This window comes from Streptopelia decaocto (genome assembly GCF_964273445.1).
Source record: "Streptopelia decaocto genome assembly, chromosome: 7".
Taxonomy (NCBI): Eukaryota; Metazoa; Chordata; class Aves; order Columbiformes; family Columbidae; genus Streptopelia; species Streptopelia decaocto.
In genome coordinates, this window is record NC_138661.1 from 25,686,918 (window position 1) to 25,699,140 (window position 12,223).

The window sequence follows — 12,223 nt, forward strand, 5'->3', positions numbered from 1 at the left end:
GGCAAATCACTGCTGTTGTCTGTGCTGCTGTGACCCATTTTGTCCTCTGTCCTTACAGCTAAATTAACTCTGTGTATTTTTTTTTTCTCCTGTAATGGAATCCTCATCTTAAGACAAGTTTGTAATTTGGATAATTACACTGTTTTTGGTTTTTTTTTTCTCTTTAGGGCAGTTTTAATGAAGAAATGTAGAAAACATGAGAAAAGATATGGTTTTGCTTTTTGTTTCTTTGCTCTTTGATTTATAGTACCTGAAAAGAAACACTTCTCTGGTGAAGTGAACTTGAGCTTGACTGTATTAGACTTTGAATAGTTTCTTTGCTAATAATCTGTTCTGATAGATTCCTCCATTCTGATAGCTCCAGATATGTTGCTTTTGGACTGTTCATAGAATTCCATTATATTTCTGTTCGAGTTACCTACCAATGTGTCTCAAGGTGTTAAGTGTTGTGGAGCGATTGATTCAGCAATAAGAGGATTTTGCTTTTTTCATTTTACTAACAAAGTTCGACTTCACTCTGTGGTTGGATGTTTTTTCTGTTCACATGCACAGCAGCCTCCCTGTTAGGAACATGAGAACTTAAAGGAAGGGCTTGGCAGTATTCAGTCATCCTATTTATCAGTTAGTACTGAAGAAGAAGAAGTATTGAACTTTTCTTTTAATTCAAAGCTGCTTTGTAGGCTTATCCATTCTGATGTCTCTGTCTTATTCTCACGAGAGTATGTAAAAACTGGCAAAGATGCAAACACAAGTTAAAAATGTTGAAGGACTTGGAATTCAATTTTTTAGTGGCACAGCTCTCATGTAGTTTGTGGAAAATATTTATCTCCTTGTACAATTCTCCTTTTGATCTGTGAAAGTTTGAACAAATGGTTTTTGTTTTGCAGTTTATGTTTCACCTGAGAAGATCTCCCTTCTTACAAGTTTTTAACAACAGTCCAGATGAGAGCTCCTACTATCGGCATCATTTTATGCGTCAAGATCTAACCCAGTCCCTTATAATGGTTCAGCCAATTCTTTATGCCTACTCTTTCAATGGACCTCCAGAGGTATCATTATATCTAACATAACAGTAGGTTAAAATATGCTATTTTGAGGGGTGATTATTGTCCTCACTGTGACATATTGTAAAATGTGTTAGTTTAAAATTTATTGCATGAGAAAGAATATTCATTTAATATAGAACATACTATGAACAAGGCATATCTCAGAATTCTGATTTAGCATAGTCCCGGGAGGAAAAGTCACTGTGTGAAATTATGTTTTAAACTAAGGAATGGTATTTCTTTTGTTAGGTTTTGAGAGCCATAGGAGTTTGGGGTTTGCTTTTGTGGTACCAGAATGAAAACATCAACAAAAATGTTTTTAATTCACAATGTACTCTTTCTGTAGAGTTTGAAAGAAAAGTTGGGTTTTTTGAAATGTACAAAATTCACTCTGTGTGAACACCTTCATCCAAAGCTTCTGATTCTGATGTGGTTACCATTATGTATATATTTGTATATACAGAACTTTCCAGCTGACCTTATTGTGGCACGTTCTGTATAAACCTAAAATAAAAAGATTGTTTACCAATTGTTTACACTTGTTTACACTTCTTTCTTGTGAAAGAAGTGTAAGATCCTGACAACAAAACTAGTCTGGCAGATAAGAGAGTGAGGAAATGATAAGACAGTGAAAATAAACATTGTAGGCAAGGATCTTGGCAGGTTGGAATTCTCACTGTTGTTAGGGTTTTGTTGGTTGGTTTTCGTTTTGTTTTGTTTTTTTTTCTTTTGTGTGTGTGTTTTTGTTTTGTTTTTTAGCTGTGTAAGTTTAAAAAAAGACTTTTAAAAGTGGAGTTTAAAGTAATGAGATGGTTTGTAAAGAGCTACTCACGGGTGTAAGATCGCTTTCCCATGTATGAATAACAATTAGTCATGTGGGTGATGCAATGGTGAAGTATGATCAAGCGGGAACTGTCACCTCAGTGTAGAATGAGTAATTAACTTTCTTTTTGATTCTTGGAATTGTCAATATTTTTGTTATCTCTAATTAGATTGATCCAATTCAATCACATGGTACTGATTCAGTTAAATAATATTGTGCCAATATAGTGTCACAGCCCTTAAAAAGGTGAATTAAACCTTCAATATTATGTTAGATTTCATAAATTCATAAATCATGAATGTACAGTATTGGTGGATATATATGCACACTAATAATAGGTGCAAGAAGACAAGACTAAAAAAACCCCAAACAACTCTCAACCCCCAAATCTTATACTTGAGTAACTACTGAATCTTTATACATTGAAATGTCATTCAAATTAGTGGCATTGTATCAGTAAATATGGAGGTGCTTGAAAGACTAGGAAAGGGCATAATAATGAGAGAGGTTGCAGCTCTTGAATTCATTTTTTTACTGCTTCCATGAAGTTATATTCAGAACCATGGTGGATAACTTTAGAATGAGATTGTGTGGCTTGCAGATGTATAACATGAAAACAAGCTATTACGGAGCTTTAGTAAGTGATTGAAAAAGTTCCTAAGCTTCAGTGTCTGATTCAAGAAGCTGGTAATGCCATTTGGTTGCTCATTTCTGCATCGGTTGGTAATTTTTTTTTTTAATTTTTAAATCTTAGCCTGTTCTTCTGGATAGCAGCAGCATTTTACCAGATCGCATTCTCTTGATGGACACCTTTTTCCAGATACTTATTTATCATGGAGAGGTAAGATTTGTAATTTCTTACGTAAATATTCTTTTTCTGTAGGAGTCTGAAAGTTGAGCCCCAGTTCTAATGCACTCCCATCATTGACCTCTCATCTGCATAGCTGATACCAGACTCCTGATTCATGGTTTGATGACCTGACATGCCTACACATAGACACCTGACATTGCCTCATGTTTCAGTCCTGCTTGTTATGATGGATTTAAGAGGAATTAACTTCAATATTCAGATTATTTGTTTAGATCAATAATTTTACAACTTTTGAGAGTGTTATGCCCTGCAAGCCTCCTGCTTTTCACTCATTTAATTTTGACCTTCTTCAGGGATATGGAGTCAGAACACCAAGTTCTGTAGTCATCTTTCATCTGCACTCTCTTGGAGGAATGAAACTGCTCCTGGCAGTTAGATGGACAGACATTCCCCTAGTAATATAAATATAAATGCTTGTGACTTGCTAGTGCTCTGCTTCCCTGGAGGAACCAAACTGCTGCTTTTTACTGCTTTGTGACTGTAAATGTTTCATAGCTGAGAGTTTGAGAAATACTGTTCTGGATCATGTCCTCATAGCTACACTTATTAAAATGGTTATTAAACTTTAATACTTCTTAAGTAGAAAAATTGTTCTCTGTATTTTTGTAAGATGCTGTCAGGAAGCAGCAGGGGTGGGCTGCTCCTGGAGCACGACAGAGCAGAGGAGTTTGTGGGCAGCAGCCAGGCTCAGCTTCCAGTCAAGATCATCAGACAGTCAGTGATAAGGCAGATCCCAGTTCAGGCTGGGAAGTCAAGTCCCCAGGTGAGGGTCCAGACGAGTGGGCTGCATGGGCAGGTACAGGCCTGGCTGCCGCGTAGCTCAGGAAGAAGCCTCAGCTTTAAAGCAGCTGCCAAACAAAGGAGGGGGAACCCCTGCTGGGGCTCCCTCCAGGTCTTTCCTAACAGTAGCCTGTATTGGTGAGCTGACCTTGACCACTCTCAGAATGTCGGGAGGCTGTGCTACAGGCCCTGAAAGATAAGCATCAGTATAAATATTTATTTCTTATATATCATAGATATTTGAACCTGCTTTAGCAGGTGGGTTGGACTAGATGATCTCCAGAGGTCCCTTCCAACCCAAACTGTTCTGTGATTCTGTGATATCGTATATGCATATTAGAGAACTGTGAATGGTATCCTTGACCTCATGAACTAAATATTTAGCATACAAAGGATGACAAAATAACAGACAGACCACAAATTGTTAGAGTTTAAAAAAAACCTAATGGTATGGTACTTCCACATCTTGGCTTTTCAAAGTTAATGTGCATACTATAGGACTGAAAGGGATAAATGATAGAAAAGAGGCCAGCAATGGCACATTTTCGCCTGAAAAGACCTTTGTATTTTCTAAGAAAGACTGGTGAATCAATTCTGAACTTCTTTCTTCCCCCATCACCAGACCATAGCTCAGTGGCGTAAGTCAGGTTACCAAGATATGCCGGAATATGAAAATTTTCACCACTTGCTACAAGCTCCAATAGACGATGCCCAAGAAATTCTCCATTCCAGATTTCCAATGCCCAGATACATTGATACAGAACATGGAGGAAGTCAGGTATGGTGAAGTATATATTACATAATCTAAGAGGTGCTGTATTAGTGATGTCATGAATTTTTTTTTCAGTAGTAAACATGCATTTCTGTGCTAAAATATGTGTAAATTACAAGTGAACATTTTGAATTTTAAAGCTTTTACAGAGACAGATATGTAATAGTAGGTTTTTGCCTAATTTGTGAATCCTGTTTTTTATTACTATTTTTATCATACTGACTTGGACTTTCAGATTCCTTGTGTGAGATGTGTAGGGCAAAAAGTTAGTGCATGTCAGAGTCTGTGGACCATTACCAGAGTTTTTCTTTGTGTTATTTTTTTTGAAACTTCTTAATTGCTATCTTACTGATATTCACATTTGCTTTGCTAGTGTTTAGAAAAAAGAAAAAAGCTTACTTTGTGCTGCATTGAAAAGTTGTTAGCAGTTCTCCATCATAGCTGTAGAATCCAGGGAGTGGCTTTATTTATAGTTCTCCTTGCTCTTCTGAATAGGTATCTGTGCACATTTTAATCTCCAAATAACAGAAATTACGTATTTCATACACAGGTATCTTTTCTTTTTATTATAAGAAACTTGTATTTGAGAAGGTTAATTTATTGCCTGTGTTTTGTTTTTTAAAGGCTCGTTTCTTGCTTTCCAAAGTAAATCCCTCTCAGACTCACAACAATATGTATGCATGGGGACAGGTAAGTAAGAATCTGTTGATGAAGCTTGTATGTGTGATTTTGTTTTTCACTGTTTCAGAAATTGAGTGACACATTGTGTACATATAAGTAATAATGCCAAGTTTTGAAACTGAGAAATAAATGCAGTTTTGGCCTGATGCTACCAAAATTGCAAAAGTTAAGAAAAATGGATTTCATTTCTTCAGACAAAAATGATCTGGTTTGGTCTTTTAAGCTTGTATTAGGCTGTTTTCATGTCTACCATATTTCCTGGACAGAGACCTTCATACTCCTTAGAATGAGAGCACTTAGCACACCTAAAGACTAAGGGACCTTTTTGCCATAGGGGAAATAAATTTTGAAGTTAGGTATAAGCAAGAACTGAAAAGTACACCAGTACTGATGTTTTCCAGAATTTTTGTGGCCTGGGTGATCCTGAATCAGTCTTTCAAATCTTCTATCTTTAGGAAGGAAGTTACATGAGAGCTCAAAAGTTAAACTTTCTGGAGCATTTTGTGTTCTTGAACCTTGCATCCCAGTTCCATGTTCTTCCACTTTCAGCTGTTTTAGTGGGAAGAGAAACACTGCTGTGGGTGAATGCTAGTGCAGTGTCATTTTCTTGTGAAAAAGTAATGGCATCAGACAGTTGAAGCTACATTCTAACTGTACTTGTAGAGTATTTTGCTAAAGGGTACAGTGTTCAAGTTATGAGGGAGAGAGCTCTGTAGCAATTCTATGGCAGTGATTTTTGTCAGGTAAGTTTTATTGGGGTATGTTTTTCACAGGGATGTGTTGGTTCTAATGAAGCTTCTGGCAACAAAGGGCACTGAGATCCAGAATTGAAAATACTTGAAAACTTTGTATTGAGTCAGGGACAGCATGATTTGAACCCAGCTCTTTTGCCTCCAAAGTTGATAACCTGAGCAGCACTTCATGTTTCCTCCACAGCATGCACACAAATGCTGTAGTTTGAAAGGTCTTTTTTTAATCTAAATATTACCTGGAAATTTTTGAAGTTTTGACATTTTCAACAGTACAGGACAACTGTTTCCTCCTCATTTATTAATAATTAGTAAGCAAATGAAACAGTATACCAAATATAAATGCAAATACAAAACAATTATTGAACTGATCTCTAATAAAATTGTTCATGCTGGACAAGTGAGACTCTTTGATACATTTTAGGAAGCCCAGCTTTCCCTTCTAATTTTGAAAAGAATTCAGTTCTGGGGTAACATAAGAAATGGTGTATTAATCTCCCCAGTAGTATTGCAGCGTGTGTGCTCAACATAATGTCCGCCAGTGACTGCAGGGTTTTTTGTTAACAAAGTTGAACCAATTGCAGATTATGAAATGAGAAATATAAGTGCTTGTAGAAAAATTTTAACTGAATTTATTTTGCTCTTATTTTTCTCATGAGCTACCTGGATTGTTTAATGTTTTTTTATTTTGTGCATAACCGAAAGTCTACAGAAAAATTTGCTAGTCCACATTGACCTGAAGAGGGCACCCACATACCACTGAAACCATGTTTCAGGAAGTCATTAATTTTGACTAGTTTGGGTTTTAATATTGAAAGTAAAGATTTTTTTTAAACTTTAGCAAGTGGGTGCCTTATATAGTATAGAAACATTTGCAGAAAATAATGGCAAACTTTTCATACACCTCTGTTATATTGGTTAGTCTTTGAAGATGCAGTTGAAATTTTCAGGTTATATTGGATATGACATTTATTTGAGAATGCGTTTTTTTTCAGCTTTTTTTAAAAATATTTTTTTGCCTTGGTAACTATGGGGAATTTGCAACGTGAAATGAAGAGGTCAGTGGGACAAATCTTATCAAATGCCCAGCTAGATGTCACTGAATCACTGTTAATTAAATTTAAGTTCTCATTTTATGCCTTAGCTCAATTTTTTTTTAAACAGAAAACAAAACTTAAGGTGGTCTCTGAAAGACTGAAGTGAATTCTCGTGTACTTTTCAGACTTGAAAAGTACATTGTACATTGTGACCTTACTGGATTTCACTTGATTCTCCAGCAAATCAAATACTCTGCTACCTTACTAGAATGAGGGATTCCCAGTCTTCAGAGTAAAGCTGCTGCTGCTGGGGGTAACCTCAGGAACAGTCTGTGCATTGGTTTTAATTACCCTGGATCACCACGAGCAGTCATTGGGAGGGATCTCTTTTCTTAGGGGTCTGTCAGTGCCTTTGGTTTATTTACTGGGGGATGATGTGCTGTTCTTCAATGCATAAGACACGAGGTGTTGAATTATATCCTGCTCAGAATTAAACTACTTGTAATTCCCTTGTGGCTTCTTACATAAGGGAGCTCAGGCTTAGCATTTGGCAGGCTTGGAGATAGGTAGAACATCCTTTATTCTTGTCTTGCCACCATCAGCTGATAGACAATTCCTGCCCTTCCCTGGGAGTGGCCATGTATTGGGTCAAGAATATTGTGGTGATCCGAGAACTCTTACTGCTTCTGGATTTGTCCTTTGATCATTAACCAAGGACTGGTTTTGGCCAGTTCTCAAAAAGGACTGGTTTTGGCCAGTTCTAAGCATCCTTGTTAAGACTTCCATGTCTGTATTTTGGAAGATTTTGTAAGTGTTCAGACAGCGTTGTTTTAATTTGGAAATGTGGGTGCTTACTACCTTTGAAAAGGTTGAATGTTTGAGATTTACAGGAATTCTTTCTACATCTGTAAATGGAAGTAATGGCAGATTGGTTTCAGAGGACTTAAGAAAGTTACTATGTAACAGTTGCAGAGTTGCCAACTGCTGTTTTGTTTAGACTGTAAATTTGTTTAAAAATAATAATTTAAAAATGACAATTTTGAACTTCTTGGAATTCTAAAAATTACCTCTGAGGTCAAAAAGTAAATTGTGAAAATCCACCCCAGAGTGGTGTTTTTTTTAATCTTTTGTGAGCTGATTTTGCAGTGCCATGACCTTCAGGTATTGGTTTTGGTGTTTCTCTGAGGTGGCACAGAGCTGTAGGAAAGGTTTGGCCAGGATTTCCTTCAGAAAGCCAGTTGACCTTCACTCTGTCAAATCAGACCCTTAGTGGATTTGTTTCTTCCTTTTGTAATTTTGATATGTCTGGAGTCCACTGACAGATACTGATTTGTTAGTTGTGTCACTTGGTTGTCTCTGTTTCTCTCGTCTTTGCTCCACTGAGGTAGGAATGATACGGGAATTGTGGTGTGGAAGTTCTATTTACTTCCAAACATTTGTGAGTTAGCATTTGGCAGCTGTCAAAAACTCTATACAGTGGTTGTAAATGTCTTGCTATACTGCAGCCCGTGGCTGTATGCATTAAAATGGAAGAGAGTGTAGTTATGGTTTATGCCTGAATTTATGTAAGCATATGAAAATTTATGTAAATGTATAGTCTGCTGGTTTTTGTCAGAGGATTTCAACAATGAGATGCTTCTAAGGTCTTTCTAAATATGTAAAGTGTTTATTTAATGGAACGTATTGTGCTTGAAGATGCTTTTTCTTCGCAAAGAGTATAATCAGTTCTCCTCATTTCCTTTTATGTTACAGGAGTCTGGAGCACCCATTCTTACTGATGATGTCAGCTTGCAAGTATTTATGGATCATCTGAAGAAACTTGCTGTCTCTAGTGCTGCCTGAGATTCTGCAGTGCAGTAAAGGCACAGATAAGCTGTAGCCATATTTCAGCTTTTTCTCATTTACACTTTCCCATGTCTCTTGTAACAGAATGCTCTGATATGCACAAGCTGCCTGACTAGATATAAAGCAGTGTTGTTTTCAAAGAAAAGCTTTTGTTATCAGCAAATGTTTTAATGTGAACCGCAGTTTGTAAAAATGACAGGTAGTAGATTAAATTAAGTTATAATTAGAGGAAAAAGAACAGTCACTTTGATTACTGTGATACTATAGTTACTTTGAGATCATTTATAACAACATTGAGATGTGATTTCAGTTTCCCTTTTAAATGGTTGAGGTTGATTCTTCTCTGCACTATAGAGACACATTGAATAATAAAGGAAATCTTTGGTGATGTCGGGCTTTCCAGACTGCCATATGACTACTTTTATTACTCAATTTGAGCACGAGGTGAACAAAGAAGCAACAAAAAGCATATAAAAATAGTATGAACTCAGTCTTTTGACTTAGGCTGCCGAACTTTTCTTCCCTGCAGAGATATTGTTCATGTTCATTTTAAGAGTATTTAATTTCAAATATTTCTTCCCACTTACCCTTCTTGATTATTTGGGAACAGAGTTTTTCTTTATTTTCACATAAAGAATTTGAACTGAAAAACTAAAAATGTTATTGCACAAAATTTAAATCCACATGTTGTATTTTTGACAAAAGTATATATTATCAAACATGATAACAGATGAAGATGCTCAAAAGTTAACATTTTTAGCTTGAGCTAAGAAATCCTACACTACCAAAATGAACTGACTAAGGGTACAGCCTTGATTTTTGTCTTGGCTAGTGTATACTTTAAAAAATATGTATATTTACCTTCTTTATTATTGCCTTATGATGTTATTACACTAATACATAACACTGCACATCTGCTTTTTGGTTTTGCATCCTTTTTATTATCAATTCAACAGGTTATAGTTCTTGTTGAAACAGTATTATATAGAATTTGATGTCATTAATTTGATATTTAGTTCATACTTGATTTTTTTTGGGTGTGGATGAATTAGTATGATTTCCAATTTACTTGTTGAAGTTTACACATAAACCAGATGTTTACATAAGTAATATGATATTTGGACAAGTAATGATGTGAAATGTGGTAGTGGGCAATAAAGAAATGTGCCAAGTCTAGAGAAAGAGGGAGAGTTTTGACATAGGAAATTAAATCATAAACTGGTGTGATAACATGAGGGTTTTTTTTCTTGTTTTCTGTAAATTCTCAAAAAGTTGATGAAATCAAATGCTCTCAATTTCTTTGGTCTTAATGAGATGGGCTCCTTTGCCTCAGTACAAATAAAATACATGTTTTTCTCTCACTTTTTTATTGTGCTGGTTTCTGTCAGTGCTTGAAATGGAATGTGGAAATAAAGGTAGTAATGATAAAATTTAGAATAACTTCACCACTTTGATTCATCTGGTAATTGGTATCAAACTTGTTTAAATTCCACAGATGCTGAGCTGTTCACACTAGTGGCAGTTTAGGAGATAAAAATTCGGTAGCCCTCTTGACCGTGTTTTTTAGCTAATAAACAGCTTAAAAAAATCTTGTAATACTAAATGTGTCCAATATGTTTGGCAGTTAAATATTGTTTGACTAGCAATTCATCGCCAAGTGATGAGTTGATTTATGATTCTACGATAAGTAATGATAATGGATGGGTTTTTTGTGCTTTCCTTCCTACCCTTTCATCGGCTTTCACCCTGTAATAGGTTCTTTTATCCAATCTCTTGACAACATTAGCTTCTTTTGTAGCTTCAAGTATTTAACATTGTCAAAGATTTTTTTGAAAATCCTAATATGTCTGAGGGATTACCTTTACCAACCTGCTTATTCATCTCTTCCAAGGAGTCCGTGTGGTTACTGAGACAGCATTTGCCTTCGTAGGAAGCATACTGACTCTTTCCCAAAAGCCCATGTCTATCCATAGGCTTGTGAGTCTTGCTTCTCATTAGAGCCTCCATCCACAATCCCAGCAGTCTGGAACTTGCAGGATTCTCTCAACAGTCCTTTTTGTGGGTGAGGGTGACAGGGGCAGCAGTCTGCCAGTCATCCGGCAGAGGGACTCTGTGATGAGTTACACATGTCCACTGGCTCCTCTGCTCTTCGATGTCTTGCTGCCTTCAGAACTCCTGTGAGAAAGCCATCCAGTCCTGGTAACTTGTTAACATCTCATTCATCTACTTGATCTAATACCTTTTGCATGTTTACATAGATCAGGTGAGCTACACCAGGGGAAGTAATCTGTTTGTTATGAGTGAGAACTGATCAACATTTAAAGTTAAAACAGTTTGTTGTAGGGTTGTGCTACAGGAGAAAGTGGTTTGAAAAAGATAAATGGCTGCTATTTGCAATCCTTGCTAGCATCTGCATTACTAGATTTCGTGGTGAAGAGATGCCACCGATCTGTGCAGTATCTGTGACACATTGCTGTCTTATCACAGGGGCTAGTTGACCTGTTTGACTATGATAGTGATTTCTTTAAATATTTAGTTTTGGCTAGACACAGATTAGAAATTGGAGGAAGAGTAGGTCAAATGTTCTTGTTGAAAAACACAAGGCCTTGAAAGAAGTGGCCTTCTGCAGGACAAGGGATAAAACAGATGCTGCCTGTTCTGTTAAGGACTGGGAAGCCGAAAACTGAAAATTCTACATGGGCGGTCAGAGGTAGGGGAGAAAGCAGTTGCATACTGCTTTCTCTGCTTTGTTTGGCTGGCTGTGAGTTTTAGAACAGAACAAAATCTGTTCTTGATATAAACATTCTCACTGGATGCCTATCTGCCTGAAGCATTGCCATCTGGGAAGGACTTTTGTCTCAGAGAGCAGCATGGGTGAATCGGAAGTTAATGTTTTGCCAGGATCATGAAATCAGATAGAGGCTCCTGGCACTGTAACAGCTGTTCATGTTCTTAGATATGCTTGTTGATGGTGTTTGGACATCATATAAAAAGGCACATTGTGATTGGCAGTCCTTGCATTGTGCCTGGTTGATAAGGCACTTATTTCTGGCTTGCTGCCTTTTTCTCAGGACAACTTTTCAGGCTGTATGTGATACACAAACATCTGAATTTTTCTTCTCTTTTCATTGCCTCAAGTCCTGTACTTAGAGTCCATTAATTATGTCCACTTACCCTCCATGTGTTTAAACGAGCCCACAACACAGAGCTCTTACTGCTGGCACATGAAAGATTAGGTAGAAGTTTGCTGAGCCTTGTAAGTGTGAGAACTGCCCTTCATTCAGGAAGAGAAATGGTGTTTAAACTCTGTTTTGGAATGAGCCACTTAGAGCAATAGAAACCATCATCCAAAATGTGGAGGATGACTCCATATTTAGATGTATAAAAGCCTCAAAGCTCTAAGTGTTTCTGACTGAACCTCAAAACCAGACTCTTAGCTGTCTGCACAGAGATGTGTATGCTAGAAAGAAGGCTGGGACATCCCCGACAATGCTCTGCTCTTTCACAGGTGAGCAGGCAGCAAACCTCTGCTGTTTGGTTTCTTGCTGACTGGTAAATTTTTTGCTGCTGTGATAAATGTCCTGGCATGGCCACTACTTGCCCCCCACTTCACAGGATT

General features: G+C 36.9%; 1 protein-coding gene across 2 annotated transcripts in view; it reads left to right on the forward strand.

Moving 5' to 3' along the window:
* The window catches only part of SEC23A (SEC23 homolog A, COPII coat complex component), a 31,614-nt gene extending 21,649 nt beyond the window's left edge, over positions 1-9,965 (forward strand). For both annotated transcript variants that reach the window (XM_082057603.1, XM_082057604.1), the window contains 5 exons: positions 888-1,049; positions 2,624-2,710; positions 4,143-4,298; positions 4,917-4,982; positions 8,512-9,965. In XM_082057603.1, the coding sequence (XP_081913729.1) occupies positions 888-1,049; positions 2,624-2,710; positions 4,143-4,298; positions 4,917-4,982; positions 8,512-8,601 (561 nt within the window). In that variant the 3' untranslated portion in view covers positions 8,602-9,965. The remainder of the gene's footprint in view (positions 1-887; positions 1,050-2,623; positions 2,711-4,142; positions 4,299-4,916; positions 4,983-8,511) is intronic.
* The last annotated feature ends 2,258 nt before the right edge of the window (positions 9,966-12,223 follow it).